At 41.3% G+C, this 20,876-nt stretch overlaps 2 protein-coding genes across 3 annotated transcripts; one reads left to right on the top strand and one right to left on the bottom strand.

Annotated features, from left to right (window-relative positions):
• The first annotated feature begins 7 nt into the window (after window positions 1-7).
• Window positions 8-8,549, top strand: tpcn1 (two pore segment channel 1). Its single transcript, XM_079688838.1, has 25 exons — window positions 8-186; window positions 930-1,106; window positions 1,236-1,349; window positions 1,832-1,962; window positions 2,245-2,333; window positions 2,467-2,501; window positions 2,606-2,664; window positions 2,856-2,955; window positions 3,068-3,184; window positions 3,271-3,395; window positions 3,645-3,693; window positions 3,781-3,844; window positions 3,942-3,986; window positions 4,082-4,138; window positions 4,224-4,277; window positions 4,419-4,491; window positions 5,003-5,110; window positions 5,197-5,358; window positions 5,495-5,610; window positions 5,970-6,016; window positions 6,105-6,173; window positions 6,286-6,382; window positions 6,860-6,999; window positions 7,094-7,174; window positions 7,536-8,549. Exons 1-25 carry the CDS (start codon window positions 154-156, stop codon window positions 7,704-7,706), a joined length of 2,313 nt encoding a protein of 770 aa, XP_079544964.1. The 5' UTR covers window positions 8-153; the 3' UTR covers window positions 7,707-8,549.
• On the bottom strand, window positions 8,348-20,427 carry slc8b1 (solute carrier family 8 member B1). 2 transcript variants are annotated; one of them, XM_079688839.1, is made up of 15 exons: window positions 20,021-20,427; window positions 17,570-17,722; window positions 15,207-15,259; window positions 14,713-14,770; window positions 13,998-14,103; window positions 13,345-13,512; window positions 12,365-12,478; window positions 12,202-12,276; window positions 11,979-12,109; window positions 11,385-11,526; window positions 11,143-11,264; window positions 10,425-10,578; window positions 10,263-10,343; window positions 9,001-9,065; window positions 8,348-8,899 (listed from the first exon to the last, which is right to left on the bottom strand). In XM_079688839.1, exons 1-15 carry the CDS (start codon window positions 20,183-20,185, stop codon window positions 8,711-8,713), a joined length of 1,776 nt encoding a protein of 591 aa, XP_079544965.1. In that variant the 5' UTR covers window positions 20,186-20,427; the 3' UTR covers window positions 8,348-8,710. The 2 variants fall into 2 exon arrangements, with proteins under 2 accessions (XP_079544965.1, XP_079544966.1); XM_079688840.1 differs by having other exon boundaries at window positions 12,202-12,273.
• Between the last annotated feature and the right edge of the window lie 449 nt (window positions 20,428-20,876).

The following is a 20,876-nucleotide window of genomic DNA, read 5'->3' as shown; positions in this document are numbered from 1 at the left end:
TTTGTTCTTTTCCACATCATGTACTAATACACTGACACTTACGTGTTTCTCCCAGATGGAGGAAATTACGACATAGTGAACAATGCTGTAATCTCAACGCCCGGGCCACAACTCCACAGAGCCCAAAATGCGTCCTTGCGGCAGAGCTGGGAGATGAACTTCCAAGAGGCGGCCATCTACCTGCAGGTACCCAGGAGCAGTGAAGTGTGTCATGTGATAGACTGCTGAGTCCACATGGTTATATAATGGTTTTTATTGCATCCTCCTCTCTACTACATGTGATGGGTAAACTTTGTGCTCATTCAAAGTATATATAAATAAAGTAGTGAAATAGGGAAGCTCAAATGAGGAATTTCAGGGTAAAATCATCTTATTGTTTGTAATTCATTATAGTTTTACGGAGTTACACAGTTCATGTGTAATGATGTTAAGTGTGTTTTTATAGGTATTGTTTTACACTTAGTGTTTTGTCTCAAAACGAATTGTGTCTATTCTTCAGGCCTGACAGTGTTTTGAATGCTTGACGATGTTTAAAACACTATAAATTGGGCATTGCTTGAACTCATCTTCACTGCCTTTGTTGGCACATTACCGCTACCTACTGGTGATGAATCAGTTTGAATCAACCCGCCTTCTTGTGTGCATACACACTTGTTTGAGGAAACAAAACTGAGGTCGTAAAAAAGATTGCTCTATAGCATTCATTCATTAAAAGGTACAACTTTGTAAACAGATAACATCGACCACACATCCACAACATTGTCTTCTATGAAGTACAGGAACACGTGTCACTGCTTCATCATACTACAGTATCAGATAATGTGTTGTGTTTCTCAGATACTGCTGCAGAGTGGTGGGGCATTGATTAAATAAGAGGAGAAAAACGGACATTATGCGATTGAAATGCGTCCTTTAAATGTCACACACAGGAGGGAGAGAACAATGATAAGTTCTTCACCCATCCTCGAAACCCTAAGGCATTGGCAGCGTACCTGTTTGCCCACAACCACCTGTTCTACATGATGGAGCTGCTGACAGGCCTGCTGCTGATGATGCTGTCGCTGTGTGAAGCCCCCGCTGTGCCCTCACTGCGTCTGGATGTCTACGTGAGTGTACACACACACACACACACACACACACACACACACACACACACACACACACACACACACACACACACACACACACACACACAGCTCCCTCTAAAAGCCCCTGTGTTTTTGACCTCTCTGCAGGTCCATGCCACTCTGGAGCTGCTGGCTCTGGTTATGATGGCGTTCGAGCTTTGCATGAAACTGCGCTGGTTAGGCTTCCATACCTTCATACGACACAAGAGGACCATGGTGAAGGTAACTGATCCATGATGGGGTCTTTCTCATGACATTATAGAAGTGCTGCAGGGTTCTGGTAAAAATGAGAATCAAAATGTTTTCAACTGAAAATTGGAATCCTGATTTCTCCTATCATTCTTAAGAACGCCATTTTTTTTTAAACGATTGTCCGCATTGTTTTCATGCAGACAGAACATTCAATATGATGACTCGCTAAAGGATAACCTGTCTAACAGCTGATGGGGATTTCCCACAGTTTTTGACGTGTCATGTTTTAGATTTTCTTGAAAAGCAATGCAGGCTTTTCTATTGTCTTCTTTGAATTCCCAGCCAAAAAGCAGACTGTACTGTGTTTCGTGGTGGAATGAATTGGTGAATGAATGTGTTCTTCCTCACCTTAGCTGTTGATTTTGGTTGTGTGGATTCATTGTGCAGCCCAGCTGTAGTTACTTCAGCATGCTGGATGCTTTATGTTCATGACGTCTCTCCTCCTTGTTCAGACGTCTGTGTTGCTGCTACAGTTTGTGGAGGCCATTGTGGTTCTGATCAGACAGACGTCTCACGTGAGAGTGACCAGAGCTCTCAGACCAATCTTCCTGGTGGACTGTAGATACTGTGGTGCTGTGCGCAGGTACACGTGACCAAAACATCACACATTCACGCAGTCAGGTCAAATTCATGGCCAAATAGGATTTTCAGCTAGTTTAATGTAGTACACAAATTTGTTGTAAATTGACAGAAAGGACATTTACTGCTCACTGTTGGTCAGTTTTAATCACCTATTTGTAAATTGCTTGATTCAAAGTAATCTCCCTTTTCCATGTGTCCATGATTTTCTCCCACTTAAACATTATCAGATATTTCACTGTTAAACCGTTCATTGTACTGACTAATGTTTCTTTTATCCAATCAGAAACTTGCGACAGATCTTCCAGTCCCTCCCACCTTTCATTGACATCCTCCTACTGCTGCTTTTCTTCATGGTCATATTTGCTATGTTGGGTAAGAATGCGAAGGAAAACAGAAACATAGAAAACTAGTTTGTGGGGGTTTTGGTTTTTGTGGCATTTAAAAAAAAAAAAAACATTATTTCCTGTTACTCTGTGTGCATTACTGTCCTGTTGTCTCATTCCAGGTTTCTGCCTTTTCTCTCCGAACAAAACTGACCCGGTATGTTGAGTCTTTACTGCCCGACATGAGTTTATCTGAGTTGTGTTAGTCTGGGGATTTTTTGGTGTCAGGTTTCTGTGTTAAAGCCTGTGCTCTCGCCGCAGTACTTCAGCACCCTGGAGAACAGCCTCGTCAGTCTGTTTGTGCTGGTCACCACAGCAAAGTAAGCACAGCCGAACACAAAGCACTGTTCACGTTTCTGTTCCAGTTTTACATACATGCCATGCAAGCAGAACTTCCTGCTTTCAGAGCTCATCATAAATGATGTTTTAGTTCCCCTCACCACATGTGTTTTGGCTGATTCCACAGTTTCAATGTTATACCTCATTTCTCATGTTTCCCTTTTTCTTGTAGTTTCCCTGATGTGATGATGCCTTCCTACTCCAAGAACCGCTGGTCTTGTGTGTTCTTCATTGTCTACCTCTCCATAGAGCTCTACTTCATCATGAACCTGGTACTTTGTTTCCACCACTTCTAATACCTCAGTTATAATAAGATATGGCTTATTTCAAGTGTTTTCACAACATGTTCACTCATCAGCCTCCCTTCTCTTTCCCCCCCCACAGCTCCTGGCAGTTGTGTTCGATACGTTTAATGACGTTGAGAAGATGAAGTTTAAATCTCTTTTACTTCACAAACGCTCCGCTATCGACCATGCCTTTCAGCTGTTAGTTAGCCGGCAGGTGAGCCCTCACCAATGTTTATTTGGTGCACGTTATTTATTGAATATGAAGCACTCACAAACACTGTGTTGTTTTTTTCTCTGCAGAGGCCGTCAGGTGTGACACTAAAACAGTTTGATGGTCTCATGCGATTTTACAGACCACGGATGTCTGCAAGAGACCGCTTCCTCACATATAAAGCTCTTAACACCTCAGGGGCTCCAATGCTCAGGTAACTGCCTCAAACAAACCAAATGTGAATGCTCCTCAATATTAGTGTGTGTGACCGCTTACACATATGTATCCACAGACTGTGCTTCACTTACATTTTAAACATGATGATTGGATTTTAATCAAATGAAACTTGGTAAACGGTTGTCCAACAGAATGACATATTGAAGCATGGCACCAATAGCCCCTCCTTGTGGCCATTGGTAGATCTTCACCTGTTAAGTTATATTTCCTGTCTGTTCTGCTTCAGTCTACAGGACTTTTATAAGTTCTATGAGGTCACTGGCCTTAAATGGAAGGTGAGTAGCCTTACATATGTGCAGTTATATTTCACTCTTTTCGTTGTTTTTGTACTTTTTAAACGTGAAGCTATGTGTGTGTTCTAGGCACGACGCAGTGGAGAACATTGGTTTGATGATCTTCCACACACGACCTTCCTCATTTTCAAAGGCAAGTCTCTTTTCCTCCTGTTCTTCTTCTGTTTATCAGACCAACAAACCTGTGTCTTAAGTTCTTACTCTCAGCCCTTTCTTCTTTACTTCACTAGGTATCAACCTGCTCGTGAAGTCGAAGGCCTTTCAATACGCCATGTGTAAGTGATATCATTTACATTCTCCCAGCTGGTCCCAGAGATATCGATGCAAAGTCTCTTATCATAAACTTGTTTTATCTTCTCTCTTGCTGCAGGTGTGGTGGTGGCCATCAATGGCGTATGGATCCTCGTGGAGACATACTCACTGAATAGTAAGATCTTTCCTGATGATAAACACAGAGGACTGAAGCAAAGTCTTTTGAACTACAGATCACTCATCTTCCTGTCCTCATGCAGGTGGATTCTCCTGGTCCAGATTTGTTCCCTGGAGTTACATTGTTTTTCTAACCAGTGAGTACACTGTGTGCAGTTTCCCACCCACACAGAAAAGTATCATATGCTAATGAATTGGTCATAGAGGGTGTCAAGAATGAAAGTTGTTTACATTCACTTACACCAATATTAACTCTGCTTCTGTCTTTCCATTTTTAGTTTATGGTGTAGAGGTGTTGTTGAAAATAACTGGTTTGGGGCCGATGGCTTATATCAGCTCTGGGTGGAATCTGTGAGTAATAACTTGGATACTGGGTTGATTGATTTACATATTCAGAGAGTACTGAATCCATAAAGTTCAGAATTGTAGACTAGGTTATGCCCAGCTCCACAGCGAGCATAAGAATATATATATCTGTACATTTGGATTCAGTACTCTAACTGAAACTTTAAAGCCACAATGAGAAGGATTTGAAATACAATTTATAGATTTAAATACTTCCCCTCCACTTTTCTCTTTTTGTGTTGATGTGTTCCGGAAATGTCTTGGTTTCAACCTCTTAAAAAAAAAAGAATTAACCTGGTGCTATATCTTAAACGCGCTTCCAAGAAGAAGCTAAGCAAATGGCGGACACTGCCCGTAAAAACATGTGAGCCAAGCTTAAGTGTTTACAAACTGCAACCTACACATCTTTCTCACTGTGCCTTTAATGTGGATATTTAGTGAAAACACAACTTAAATGTATTTTAAATGTCCTGGTTTTGTGTTTTTGACATTAATGCTCACTGTGATGCATGTCCAGGTTTGACTTCACTGTGACGTTGTTTGCCTTCCTCGGTCTGATTGCTCTTGCCTTTGATATGGAGCCGTTTTACTTCATCGTAGTCCTCAGACCACTTCAGCTGCTCCGGTACGCTTTTATTTCTTAAGAGTATTATGAACTTATATTTCACAGTTTTTCTTTATGTTAAACTGTTGGTCTGTTGTCTTTCTCAGGTTGTTTAAGATAAAGCAGCGGTATCGTAATGTGTTGGACACCATGTTCGAGCTCTTTCCCAGGATGGCCAGTCTGGGGTTGACATTAATCATCTTCTACTACTCCTTTGCGATTGTTGGGATGGAGTTCTTTGCAGATGTGGTTTACCCCAACTGCTGCAAGTGAGTCGAGTAACTGCAAGTCATTTTTCAGTTGTATCCACATTGGGAGATTTGGATAAATGGGCAGTCACTTTGATCTTCTGCATGTTTTCATACCTGCTGGCTCAAGAGGATAAATTCGTTTTTCTTTTCTCAGCACCAGCACAGTGGCAGACTCCTACAGACTGAGAAACGTCACGATTGGCAACAAAACAGTGTTGCAAGAAGGCTACTATTATCTCAACAACTTCAACAACATTCTCAGCAGCTTTGGTAATTTTTCTTTAAAAAATGCTGGAGATATTCTTTGTTGGTATCGTTAAGGAATCCCATGAATGTGCGTTAGTCCATCTGTACTTTACAACTTCCTGTCTGTCTGTGCTTCATGCAGCTCATTCGTTCCTACAGATGACCGAAGACACATCACTAAATATAAGAAACCTCAATCATTTCCATTTCTTTGAACCTTTAGTTGATGCGGACTGTATAGTTTGTGCTTATTATCTTTGTTGTATTTGCTCTAAGCTGCTGTGACATTAACAATTATTCTCAAAAACGGGATCAGTAATATTTATTTAGATGTGTACATTTTCCAGTTATTTATTTCTTCCTCTTCCTTGTTTTTTCTCCAGTGACTCTTTTTGAATTGACTGTGGTCAACAACTGGTACATTACAATGGTAAGATGAAGTCATGTATTGGTGGTCTTTCATCCGACCCCACTCTGCAGCCTTGTCATTGATCAGAGTGTGTTTCTCTCTCCCACAGGAAGGAGTCACTTCTATGACGACGCACTGGAGCCGGCTCTACTTCATGACCTTTTACATAGTTACCATGGTGAGTGTAGTGATTTGTGTTTGTGATTTGTGTCTGGAAGTAAACACTGCATTTCTGCTTTTATCTGTGCGTCAGTGTGACTGTGAATGATTGTCATTTTGATTTTCTCCAGGTGGTGATGACCATCATCGTAGCGTTCATTCTGGATGCGTTTGTGTTCCGCATGAACTACAGCCGCAAGAACCGGGAACCAGTGGAGAACCCAGAGGGTGAGAGGCTGGTGCAAATTGAAATAAGAGAACCAATCAAAAACAATAACATGGCGCCAAATGTATGGAGCCTGTCAGGACATAGAGAGAGATGCAGAGCTATCCTACCCTCCCTGATGTTTTGGGAAATATACCGAAGGAAGGAACTCCTGCATGTTAAATCTGAATCAAGTTTTTTGCCACGTACGTTTACATGTACAAGGAATTTTCTTTGGTGTACGATGTTGGAAACATAAACAACATAAGAAAATAAGTTGTAAGAGAAGGTTGAAAATATAACGATTCTTAAAAGAAAATATAAAAAAACGTATTCAGCATTAAAAATAATAAAGACAAGTGTTTACAAATATACAACATAAACTAAAAAACGTAGTACAATAAATAGATCCAAAGCAAGATAATTTATGTTTTGTTCTGAACAAAAACCTTCCTAATGAAAGTGAGTCATTCTGTCTGTGTGTGCTCTTATTTCTTTAGATGAAAATGGGATAGTGTTTGAAGTCGAGGTGAGTCGGGATGAGGCTCTGGCCACTCTGGAGCTTTTCAAACAGACGTGCCCAGGACCGTCCTCCCTCAGCTCTCTACAGGGAGTCCTACAGGCCATGGACAGGGGAGGGGTAGGAAAACACACACACACACACACACGGTTTACTCCTTCTCCTCACATGAAGTCCCACTAACCAGCCCTCCCTCCTGCTTTGCTGTGCACAGCATACGTCTCTGGTGTACCTGGGCCGCAGGTCTAGGACAAAGAGTGACCTAAGCATGAAAATGTACGAGGAGGAGATACAGGTAAGAAACTGAAGAAATCATTCAGATGAAAAACTGTGTCCCATTGCTTTTCCTTACCAACTTTCTTTTAGCTCAATGGAAAATGTAATGAGGCTAAGGAATGACATACATAAAGGAGAAGTGGTGTTAGTAATCTGACTGCACTTGCACTAGGCTACGTGATTATGAGACAGTCGTTATAGACTTTGGTCTGCCATCTCCGTTCAAATGTTGCTGCTACAAGGAATTGTGGGACAGAATTGTCTTTCATAAACGATGGGCCACTGGACCCTATGCTAAAAGAGAACAATTAAACAATTCACTATGTAGGGAACTTTTCTAACCAAAACAATCTCCTTACCTTCTGTACGTCTCGTTTCAGCAAGAGTGGTATGCAGAGTATTCGAGGGAAAACCTGCCTGAGCTGGACCAAAGCCCGGGTCAGGATCTGGACCAAAGCCCGGGTCAGGATCTGGACCGTCCCGTCTCTGACCCGTCTTCCTTCCCCGAGCCTCAGCTCAATGCACAGACTGGACTTCACAGCGTCAACTAACACATAGTTAGCAAGCAGTACTGTACATACACAGCACCATCTCAGTGTTTTTAAATGCAGAGGAGCTCCCATCACTCCAGGACTTCTCCAGTTCCCCCACTCTCTCTATTTGCCACAGTGGGAAACTAGTCCGGGGCCTTTTGGACTGACGTGAGAGGGAGACGAGTTGATGAAGACGTGTCACTAAAGACAGAAAGACAGCAGTGCTGGACCATTGAAGCGTTGATGTCCTTTTCAAAGACTGATATTACGTATACTGCTGAAGGCCATTTGTGACCTCCTGAAAATCCTGTAGTGCTTAAACCCCGATGCCTTAGTTAAGTGGCTCCTCTGATCAGTATCAACAGACACTACATTTAAGTTCTCTTAAGACCAAAAGTACAAACAATCCTCTTAGCTCAACCCAATGCAACAATAACAGTGTATCTCCTAACTAATGTTAAACGGCTTCAAAGTGTTTTACTTTTCTATAACTCCTTATTCTGTGATGTGTTTCAGTTAGTAAGAAGGGATTTTGTTTGAGTTGTTATGTGCATTTATGTATTTTTGCTGTACTATCATATGGCTGGTAACTGCTAATTGACCTACAATGTATCATATAACACAGACCAGCATAGCATTACCACGACCTGTAAAACAAATACCAAACCAAAATTATTTAATGCCCGTAAAGCAGTTTTGTACAAGGTCATTTTAACATTTTGATTCTCAGTATATTTGACAAATTCACAATGTTTTAAAGTATACATTTTTACAACTTGTGTTTTCATTCTGGACTCCCAAAGTGCCAGATCCAGTCAGCACAAACACAATGTTTAATAAAGGCACAGTGTAATAATTTCAGCTCTCCCTGAGCAGAGAAGTCTCAGTCTTATTGATTTGCCAGTTTGGCATGTGCAGGTTTCTGTTGTTGAATGAATACAGATTTCACATTATGCCCGGCAGAGGCTGAATCTGTTCCAGTGTGTCATTTTGCTTTACTGAAGGGCGTTGTGTAGTCAGATCTACACAAAGTGTATCTTTCCAAACTCTGTAAGCAGCGCAATGATAAGGAAGATCGCGTAGAAGACGAGGAGAAATATCCCGTAGTTTCGACCCAAGTGGAACCGGCTCATAGGAACGATGACGAAGGACAGAACCAAAGACAAACCCAGCGATGCTGCAAGAACCCACGTCAAACCATCGGTTTCAAACTGAGGAGGAGAAAGAGACAAAGGTTGTTAGATCCAATAGAAAGTCTTTGCATCTTAATGGTTTGTGTTAAAAAACAACAACTATGAACTCCTGTGATTACCTGCACATCATTGTGTGTTTCGACCATCTGCATCAGACCTCCTAAACCAACTCCAAGCAGCATGTCTGAAGGGAAAACAGTCAAGGAGCATTTATTCCCAACCATCTTTACACATACTGTATGTGATGTCTTTAGATAGACGACATAGCCGTGGGAACATGTTTCAAATGGGGGGTGCTGTGGGGATGACACCAGGGCCGGTTCTGACCAATTTGCTGCCTGGCAAGATTTTAGCCGGCAATGAAAAACCTCTATGACCAATACACTACAAACAGAGAAACGTATTGATATGGTGGACAGCTTATATAAAAAGGCTTCAAATGTATTTAGTATTGCATGTACATGTTTTAATTGGGGGGTGGACTTCACATCCTCTAGGGGGGTCCTTTAACATTTTAAAGTAAAATGCTTCAATCTGGTGCACTTTGAGCGACCAATTACTAGAGACTGATCTAGGGGGTACAACTCTAAAACACCCATGTGAAAAAGATCGGTTTGCATTTTATTAATCAAATAAGTATGTGAACATTTCCAATAACCTACCATAGCCAATAACAAATAAATGTAGGCTAACTTATTTTATTTTTGTGGTTCATTTATATCTTATTTTACCATTTAATATTTATTTATGCATATTTTTAAATCTCTCCAGTTTTAAACAATATGTTTGGTTACTGTATATATATAGTAGGCTATACAACACGCAATAATGTTTTTATTTATCCTAATAATTATAAAGGTGTGCCTTGGAAATATTTGTTTACATCAATTGTGATCAAAACGTTTGAGACCCACTGAGACAACTTAGACTAAAGTGAACTATCTAAACCCTCAGAGTCCTTTACCTCACTGAGCCTCTCAGTCTAACAGGACAGAACTCTCCCTCCACATTATTTTAGAAACAGCTTCTTATATCCGTTAGCGCAGCAGAAGCTAACAACAATCCCCGCCGGTACCGGTGCACCCCCTCTCTTTGTCTATCTATCTATCTCTCTCTCACTTTGGCTGTGAGCTGCGGGCGCCTGATAAGCCAACATCCCCCACTTCCATCACTTACCGCGCCCATCGTACAGGGCAAATGGAAAATGTAACCGGGGTGAAAAGGGTGTTATCTTTACTTAATTATGAATGTTGTTACATCAAGGCTGAAAATTCGGTTTAATCTTGTGGAAGTGCAGATCCCCTGTCCTCCACCAGGGGGTGCTGCAGCACCCCTACTTCCCACGGCTCTGATAGACGATCTCTTTTATAAAAAAGGATACTGAAAATGATGCCTCCAAAGCAGGCAGAAATGGCCATCCGTGGGTAACCCTGCCGGGCGATGGTGATGTCAGAAAAACAGTCTGAAAAAAATAAGAAGTTATACATTATGTGCTAAAAGTTTAAAGTACACTCATATTTTAGTAAACAACAATGAGTTTCACCTCCTACGCTGTTGCCCCAGGCCAACAGAGTGAGTCCCAGCACGGTGTTGCTGAGACTCAGCACCACACCGAGCATGTGCAGAAGACTGACCACTTCTGAGGCGGCTGCGCTGATCAACAACGCACTCACCAGGAAGCCCAGCAGAGAAAACAGCTGGAGAACAGAAACACAACCATGGATAAAACCCTACATTTATCCAATCTGAAAAAGAAAATTTTTACTCTGATGATAAATAAGTTGTGATGAGTACACTGCATTTATTTTAAGCCTTGCTAGCAACATGGCTATAGGGATGGCAATGTCATTTCGTTCAGTCAACCACTGTGAACCAGCATGAAATATCTCAACAACTAACAAATGTATTGCCAGAATGTGTAATATAAATAGTTTGGGGTTATGAAAAATTCCTGCAAAACTCAACAACATGCCTGTTAGCCTCAACTGTCCTTCGTTTGAAGTGCTCGTTAGCAAAAGCTAGCATGCTGACTATTTAAACAATGCTGCTGAACATTGTGAACATATCATTTTAATATTAGCTTGTGGGCATGTTAGCATTTAGTTGTGTAGCACTGAGACTCACAGAGCAGACAAACTGTGTTAAAGTTATTAACATTTGAGACCTGACCTGAAGGTGGCACTAATTAACCCTAAAAAAAGCTTCATATCCTGTATATTTGGAGATTGCTAGCTCCTTTTCTAATCTCAACAAATACTTACTGAATGATATTTGGGAGGGGAGTCATTAGTGGTGGTGCAGAAGGCGATGGCAGACAGGAAGAATCCCAGCAGGAGCATCAGCAGCCAGACGGGAAACTGCCCTTGGATCAGATAATCTGCATCTAGACATTAGTTGAGGAACACATGAAGACTTCAATAAACAAAACTACAATGGCAGGCTAATGATTTAACCGTATATTTGATCTTATTATGGCTGCGTCAGTGTGTCATGCTGCTCTTACAGGCCCCAGACTGGAAGGTGAGCAGACAGGCCAGAGGAGCGGTGGTCAGATGGAGGCAGTTCAGCGGGCGTCTCCAGTTCCTGTCTTCTTTATCGGGGTCGACCACAGGGACGCAGAGCAGCAGCACCACCTCTAGGGGCGTCTGATGAGAAAGTAGAGAGTGTATAGACTTTCACTCATTTGACTTGGTGTACTTGTTGTGGCTCTAGTAATCCAAAAAAAGTGCAACGAGGGACTAAACAAGAGAAAAACATTGTCTGACATGCAAGAAAACAGTCTTTCCACTGGTATGCGTTTGACCTTTTATTTGCAAACGAAACAAGCAAACATACAATTGTTTCTAGTCCATATCGAGAATGTGATTGCGTACAAAAATTGTCCTTCCCCAGCTCAATCCCCCTCCATCTATGACAAAGTGCGCAGGTAAGAGCAACCGGATAAAACCTCAAACGTCACCACCCAAATCCAATAGACACGCCCACCACCTATAGTGACTCAAAAAATATGACGTAACAAACACAGAAAATACTTTACATGTGGCTCCTATAGTACTAGCAAGATTCATTCAGACATTGAGCTTCACAGCCCACCCACCTTCAGTATTTTGAGAGCCCTCCAGCTCCAGGTTTTTCTCCTCCACTTCCTGCTGTCCACCGGGTTTATGGAGCTCAGCAGGATCTGACTCGTGGACTCGGAGTAGGGCAGAAGTGGCCTGTACTCTGACTCTGAAACACACATGCACGTGCAGCTTATGGTCCTGATCACGCAAAAGAAATCCTGGTGTGTATTAACTTAAATTGTCGTGTTGCATTCCTACCGTACTCCTGTTGGACGGTTCCTCCATTCAGGCAGGGAACGTCATCTTCAGACGAGTCAGACGAGTGAAACTCTGCTGCAAAGACAAAACATATCATCAATGGGGAAATGTGTAAATGTATTTTTTATTTTGATGTGGCTGTAAATGTATTTGTGTTTCTAACCTGGAATTTGTGCAGTACTTTGCACACTGGAGTTAATCAAATGTTTCTGCCGGTTGTAGATGTACGCGCTGATAATAACTATCAACACGTACACCACATAGAGGCCAAGGTACCCTAGGAAAAAGAAAATGAAGCAAAGTGAAGATCATACTGAAAGAATGAAGTGAAACTGCTCTTAAAACTCTTAATGTAGGGCTTTTAACAAAAGGCTTTAAAGCTCAACTTATATTTACATTTTTAAATCGATCATAGCTCAGATCACATTTTGATCAAAAGAATCTGCACATACATTTTACATGTAGAAATACATCAATGTTATTCATTTCTCAAGTGTTCCTGATATGGGTCCCTGAATATTCTCTATATTGTTAGGGGTCCTTGGCAAAAAAGGACCTCTGATACAAATATTTTTTAAATATGCCTCCAGAGACTTCATAGAAACAGTCAGTCACGGCTGAGTGAATCTGAACTGCAATCTGAGTTAGATTTGGTCAGAAAATAGATGAGATTGCAGATGTTGGCACGGTAACAAGAAAACACTCGCATGCATACACTTTGCATGCACAACTGCATTCACAAAGGAGGAACTTCACTTTTTTTCTGGCCTAAATGTGGCTTATGCCTCACTGAATCTGTTAACGGGTTACCAAAACAAACAACGAAATGGCTCTGAAGCAGAGCTGACGCGGTAAAGTCCACCAATACCATGGAGTGTGTTACATTTAGTATATTATTTAAATCAAGTCATTAGGCTTTACAATTCGTACAGTATGTGACACTCTCTGTCCTTGGACCTTTGCAGCCCAGAAACCAGTAAGTGATTTCAATCATACAAAATGATGATTGTTTATTATTAGCCAAGTGCATGTTAAAAATGCCTCCCAAAAAAGGACCAATATGCAACACCCTGAGGAAGAAGGCAACATTGTCAATCCGTATAAACACTGTGTGTGTGTCATTGTGTGTGTTTGTGTATTTACCCAGTGTTTCTCCCAGTGTGGTGGTTCCTCTGTACAACATGAGGAAAGTCCAAAACACAGCCACCATGTAGAAGATGACGTCCCGCAGAAATGGACGGGAGGCCACAGTGAAAGGCTTGACCAGCGCCACGCTGCCGGCAACCACTGTGGTGACAAATATACCAGCTCCTGTGTGTGGAGGGGGACGTATCAACCAGGTTTCCATATTAAACAGCTTTAGTTGTCTATGGTGCATGTGTGCGTGTGTGTGTGTGTGTGTGTGTGTGTGTGTGTGTGTGTGTGTGTGTGTGTGTGTGTGTGTGTGTGTGTGTGTGTGTGTGTGTGTGTGTGTGTGTGTGTGTGTGTGTGTGTGTGTGTGTGTGTGTGTGTGTGTGTGTGCATTACATTACATTACATTGCATTTATCTGACGCTTTTATCCAAAGCGACATACAAAAAGTGCATTCGACCAACAAGATACAAACTTGAAGAAAACAGAATCATATAAGTACATCAGGTTTCATAGAGCTAAAACATTTCAAGTGCTACTCAACTGGCTTTAGATAAGCCAGTCCTTTATAAGTGCTTTGTTATCAATTCTTTGTTAGTAATTCTATCGCTCGAAGTGGAGTCGAAAGAGATGAGTTTTCAGTCTGCGCCGGAAGATGTGCCTACCAAATAAGGCTCCGACAGCCAGTCCAGCAGTGTGTGGGTGAGAGAACGCTGCCATAGCACTAAAGACGTCCGGAGCACCATTACCAAGAGCGAGGAACGTCACACCCTCAGAACAAACGCCAGTCAAGGAACATGTTCTCAACAAATAATGAATTCAACAACATAAAGTCTCGTAATCTAAAGTAACGAGAGGAACAACAACCATCTCTGTTGGAGCTATTTATATATTTTGTATTTCTTAATACTCTAACATTTATTTACAGGTGTTTAAGTGTTTATACTTTTATTTTGAAGGCCGTTTTAGGCTGGTGATCGGTATAAATTGGAGACAGGTGGTGGTGGGATCATTGCATCAGCATATCTTTTTTTTTTACCAGGCTGACTAAGGAAAGCCATAGGAAAGGCTGCAGGAAGTGAATATATAGAACATCTGTTAATTGTACTATTGTTGTGTGATATAAGATCATCAGAAATAAATGCCCATATTCTTGCCTGGATTTGGATCCTTTCCCCTGCGTGAGATTCGCTAACGGGTGCCTCAGCAGAGTTCATTTTCTGTTACATTTGTTTCATTTTCGCCGGTACAATATGTGACCTTGGTCTATGTTGGTGGATAATCCTTCTTATGGAATGGCTTTGTACTCGTTAAACATAAATACTGTATATCAAAGTGTTAACTTGTGAGGAAAGTGCAGTAGATGTAGATAAAGGATACGGCCACGTTGTGAGTGAGGTGCAGACTGGTACAGATGGCTGACAGGTTGGGACAGAAACTGGGAAGAAACAGTAAAAAAACAAGTGAGTATGATCCTAAGAAAAGCAAATACAGATGAAAAGTATCTCATCATTTCTCCACGATATTCTTCCTGAAATGTTATATTAAAGAAGACACATCACAGTTACTTAATTGCATTGGGTTCAGTGGGTGAAGTTTGAATGAGAACAAATAGTCCTTCCTCCTTTGAGGAAATCTCACCACTCAAGTAAAACAATGGAGAAAATCTCTCGACAGTCATGTGACTCTTTTCCATGTGACTATAAGGCTGACCCCACTGGAGCTGTAAATGTGTGTGCACTCTGCACTCGAGGTCGGTTACACTCTCAATAGGTGAAACAAATGCTAATTATTTAGGCTTTCACGCATGACACACATACTGTAAAGGGGAACTTGTCTGACACATATTTACAATAGCAAACAAAGAAACTTACAATTTAGACGCTGTGAGTCCCAGAATGATGAACAAAAAGAGCAGCCATATAATCTGGGGAGAAGCAGAAGAGTGTGAACTAGAGAATGCAATTCCTGAAGAAATTGCTAGTGGGAATGCTTTATGCTGAAAAGCTGATGCTGAATTGCTATGCTGAAATGTAATGTGTAAGAAGAAAGTGAAGAATTTAGATTGAAATGACACATGAACACTGGGGGCTTGAATGTGTGATAAGAGAAGAAAAGAAAGTAAAAAAGCTTGGAAAAGCAGCACAAATATTTGAACTGCAAACTATTGAACTAACTTGATGGTGAATGATCTGTCGCCATGGCAACGGTATTTGATGACACCCCATATTACGCTTAGATATGTTGATGGCTGCATCGTTACCAAACATGTGAAGTTTTGGGCCGTTTGGAGCATTTTCATTGAAGTTATGAGAAAACCGTGTTTCATGGCGAGCATTGTGTTGCCTTGGCAACAGCATTTGAAGCCATTATCTGAAGCCTGTTGCTGTTTTAGGCCATTTGCATAGGTATCAAGACAACATCGTGTTTTATGGCGAGGGATGCGTTTCCATGGTAACATCCTATGGTGAGATCTCAGATTTGGCGTGGAGCTGTTGAGGCATGGACCGGTGATATACAAGCGAAGTTTGGGGGACGATTGGACCATGTCCATTGGAGTTACAGCGACATCGTGTTTTATGGCGAGGGATTTCCATGGAAACGGCATATGATGATACCCCATAATTGACGTAGAGCTGTTGAGGGTAGGACCATTAACCATTATCTGAAGTCTGCTGCTCTGAGCATGTCAGTTGGAGTTATGACATCATCGTGTTCCATGACAGAGGTGTTTATATTTGAGCTAACGACGTGTCCAGAGATCAAAGATTTCCATGGCATTTTGTTTAATTATTTTTGCTTTATTTTATTTAATCTTTCAAGCTAAGAGATGTTTTCCTACGTTTTTCATGAAAAATTATGTCTCAGGAATGTAGGGTTTGGGAATTATGGCAGGTTTAAAAGAAAATATGAAGGCAAATTTAAATCTGTCCTCCACTCTAGCTGTGACATCACACACTCTAAAACCTGAAGAAGGCCTCTTTACCAAGGTCTGAACAATGTTTAATATCTCTAAAAGTACGAATCAGATTTAAAAGTTGTGTTTCACGAATAATATCAGAAAGATGTGTGACATTTTAAAGTTGGAATGAGGTTTGAGTGAAAGTATGAAGGAGCAGTTAGCAGTTGAAGTTGCATGAAGATTGTTGAAGTCTGAAGAGTTTCTCCATTGACTTCCATGTTAAAAATGTGATGAATTATGGGATGTATCTCTGGAATTATGAAAGTTATGAATGATAAAAAGTAATAGCCATGGATTTCCGACCGAGCTGAACGTTTTGATGTTTGAACGGAGTTTCTGCGATGCGGAATGTGGGAGAAGAAGAGGCGCAAAATAACCCGGCAGAATAATAAAGAATTCCGTGCATAACAGATAAATATAGAATATCCTTGGTAGATTTTGTGATATCTCCCTTGTAATCCACCCCCCCCCCCCCCCCCCCCCCCCAATATGCTTACTGATTTTATCAGTGTGACAGTTTGTCATGCAGAAAAAATGCAATTCAGGAAGTTCCCAAGTTGAGCAGAAAGTGAAATGACTGGGGTTGTTTCTCAATGTCTAGTAAAGCTGCTCCAGAGCCACTATTTCAAGCAATGTTCCAATGTCCAGCATACTTGGAATTCTACCGAGCCCAGCGTACTTCGTAGCGGGAAGTTTCGAGGCTGCACATGTGTAGACTCCGCGGTCTTAAAATCCCCACAATGCTTTGCGCACGGACCAATTTCCCCAAATCTGTGGCGGAAAATGTAAGGCGGGGCCTCTCATATGACACACACCTGCACACTTGCTCGCCTGTTCCACTCTTCGTTTTCCGAATGCCAGGAAGTATTCTTGCTTCGCTTCTGAAGCAAGTGACTCAGAAGACATGTGCTACCAAGCAAGCGTACTCGACATTGAGAAACACCCTTAGTGTCGTAAAACAGAGGTGTGATCATTCCTAGTCCTCCTAGCAAAGTCATCTTCCTCAAAACTGAGCTGAGCTGCAGTTTGACGCTGACCACACACACACACACGTACACACACACACACACACACGTGCACACACACACGCACACACACACACACACACACACACACACACACACACACACACACACACACACACACACACACACACACACACACACACACACACACACACACACACACACACACACACACACACACACACACACACACACACACACACACACACACACACACACACACACACACACACACACACACACATCTTACACAGAGAGTGATGGTGAGGGGTGTGAGGTTTGGAGGAAGCAGACAGAAGGCCAGATGAAGGTAGTTGAGGAAGCCATCTTCCAAGTTGCAGTCTGGAGTGTTCTTCACAAACGCACATCGGTCTGCAGCACTGACGTTCATCACAAGGTCACACTGTACACACACAGAGAAAGACACATATCAGTTCACCTACTTAGAGAATTAATTATACAATTATACAGCCGCCATCTCCCATCATTATAGGGCTTAATAAATATGATAATAAATAATTCCAAGTATTGATACAAGACATCACAAGAATAATGTTTTATAATAATTTATATTGCTGTGTTAAGCATCAAGTACAATACACACTAGATACTTTGGCAGCTTTGCAATGTTTTGCCAAGAGAAAAAAGAGACCATCCCCTTGCTGTGATTTGATCAAACATAAAAAGTACGTAAGAATAATATCAACTGAGACCAGGCACTAAGGAGGACATAGATAATGTTCCAGCAAATGAACCGCTTGAAGAAAAAGGAACTTCATTGCATTGTCGCAAAGAATATGTATAGAAATGAAATAATGATATAAAGACCAAGCAGCCCTACATCCAGGGCCCAATAATACCCAGAGGTAAAGGTGACATTTACAAACATGATTAAAGAATAATAATAAGGAGAATACATTAACAATATTTAAGAGATCAATACAACACCACCACTAACTACAACCTCAGTATTAAACATGGAGTTAATGCAGTGGTTCTCAAACTTTTTCTGTCAGGCCCCCCATTTGGAGAAAAAAAAATGTCGGGACCCCCCAACACAAATAGTCAGGCTCAGTGGCCAACACAAATAGTCGGGGTGCTGTGGGGTAGCTTGACGTTTCATAGAGGGTGCTCAAACATTTAGGGTTTCCCATTAATGTAGCCTACCGGTCGCCACAGTTGAATTTGAAACTACAACAATCCCCACGCAAGTGTACCCACGGCTGTTACAATTAAGGCTTGATAATCAGCTCACGGCATATAGGTGTAAGAAGGGGTAAAGTGCTATTTTTATAGGTGGTGCGTGGACCTCACACCACCTAGACCGGGGGGTCCGGGGGCATGCTCAACACCCATTTGAAACAGAACTGTAAACAGATTTACTTTTTCTTTATGGATATTTTACAAATCACCCTTTTAAACTTTGTTATTTTTTTACTGTCATATAGTATTTCATACCTGTTTTTAATTTAATCTCTTATTTTTTTATAACTATAATGATCATATAAAGGTGTGCCTCGGAAATAATTGTTTACATTAATGGTGACCAAAACGTTTGAGACCCACTGAGATAACACTGAGAGAGTCCTTTAGCTCACTGAGTCTCTCAGTCTGACAGGAGAGGACTCTCCTCCACCTTGTTGTTGAAAAAACTCCTTATATCCGTTAGCGTAGCTCGCTAGCACCAGAAGCTAACAACAACGATCTCCGGTACCGGTGCGCTCTCTCTCTCTCGCTCGTGCACGCACACAAAATGGCTCGTTCCACACACACACAGAGCTGAGCTTTAATGAAACACAGAGACCCAGACGTAATAGTACTGTACTGTATCATATTATTTTCGAATAAATAATTTTTCAAATTATGATTTTAAAAAATAATAATTTTATAACCATTTTTCCTCCTGGTCTCTCGCGTCCCCCCTGTCATGCCTCTGCGCCCCCCAGGGGGGGCCCGCCCCCCACTTTGAGAACCACTGAGTTAATGTAACACCTTTTGGAAACCGGCCAAAGCTTCTTGTTGGATATGAGACAAGATGTTGTTGCGGGTTTCATTAGATTATATAACTGTTCCTAACAAAGTGTCAAGGGTGCCAGGTAGTGTGTAGAAAGATGTTTCTATATGCTGTCTGTTACTGATCATGTGACAACCTGTACGCTTCAATCAAACTATGCTGTTACAATTGGCACTGGCAGTAAAACCTGATCATCTGGTAGTTGGGTAGTCACATTCACAAGAAAAAATGGACTGGCACTGAACCAAATATTGCACAGTTTCACTTACAGTCTCCACTATGGCGCAACTATTAAAGATATTTAAAAAAAAGGCAGGCAATCAAAACTAAATGTTTTTTTATCCAGATTTCCTTTATATCCTTTAATGTATTTACTGTAACACGTGTGGCGCATTGGACTAGTGCGTTGGTGTTCGGATCAGGTGGGCACAGGTTCAAACCCCACTGCAGTCAGCATGTTGTTGTGTCCCTGGGCAAGACACTTCACCCCAAATTGCTCCTGTGGGGGTTGTCGACAGTATTGAGTAAGCTATGTTTGTTAATCTGTGAAACCCACTGAGACAAAGGTGTGTTGTGATATTGGGCTGTACAAATAAAATAAACTTTGATTTGATATCATGTTTGATACACATATATTTTCTTGAATCAAATAAAAAGATCATTAGGTATTATTCTGACCACACCGACCTCATCGTTGTTGCTTTGGTACATCATGGTTAGTGTGGTGTTTAAAGCCCGCAGGGCTGATCCGACTCCACGCTGGTTCCGGGGGCCATGGGAGCGCGAGGTCACCTGTTGATGATCCGATAGCACGAGCAGCAGGAGTGACAGGTAAACAGAGCGAGACATCATTCACTTTACCCAGGAGTCGCGTCCATTCTGTTGGAGAGGACTGTGCTGGGTTGTGTTGCTCTGACAACCTTTCAGTTTAAATAATAACCGGTAAAATAAAACGGCTTCTGTTTTATCCACACGTCAATTGATTATTCTGTAGTTTTTTTATTAAAGTCTCTTACAGAGACTATCCGCTCAGATTCAATGTCCGCGTACACTGTGTACACTGTCTGTGAAAACAGCTCTGGCTCTAACCCCACCCACTGTTTTTCCAGCCAGACGTGTGGCGCCTTCAAGGACTGCTCGTAAAGTCAGAACTCGTATTTCATTCTACATTATGTTCTTGTTTATCTTATTCCATTGACATGTATATAGACTCCTGCATTTACTTGTTCACTTACAATTTTAGCCCATTATATTTTGGACAGGTATAAGGTTTAATTCCTCTGATCATTGGTCTTACAAAAATAATCTTGCACTATTTTATTCTACTCTTCTTTTCTTGCACTATTTTATGTTTTTTAAATTTGTAAAAGAAATGTAATGTCTATAATATATTATGTTGCATTGTGGAGGAGCCTCGGACTTTATATTTCCATTGCCATATCTACACTGTAGCTACTTTGCATGACAATAAAGCCTTTGAGCCTTGGATCAATATATAAAATATATATATATATATAAAATGTATTCTAAGAATATAACATTC

Source organism: Notothenia rossii (genome assembly GCF_949606895.1).
Source record: "Notothenia rossii genome assembly, chromosome: 6".
Lineage (NCBI taxonomy): Eukaryota > Metazoa > Chordata > Actinopteri > Perciformes > Nototheniidae > Notothenia > Notothenia rossii.
The sequence above is the reverse complement of the archived record's forward strand: the minus strand, read 5'-3'. Positions and strand labels throughout refer to the sequence as shown.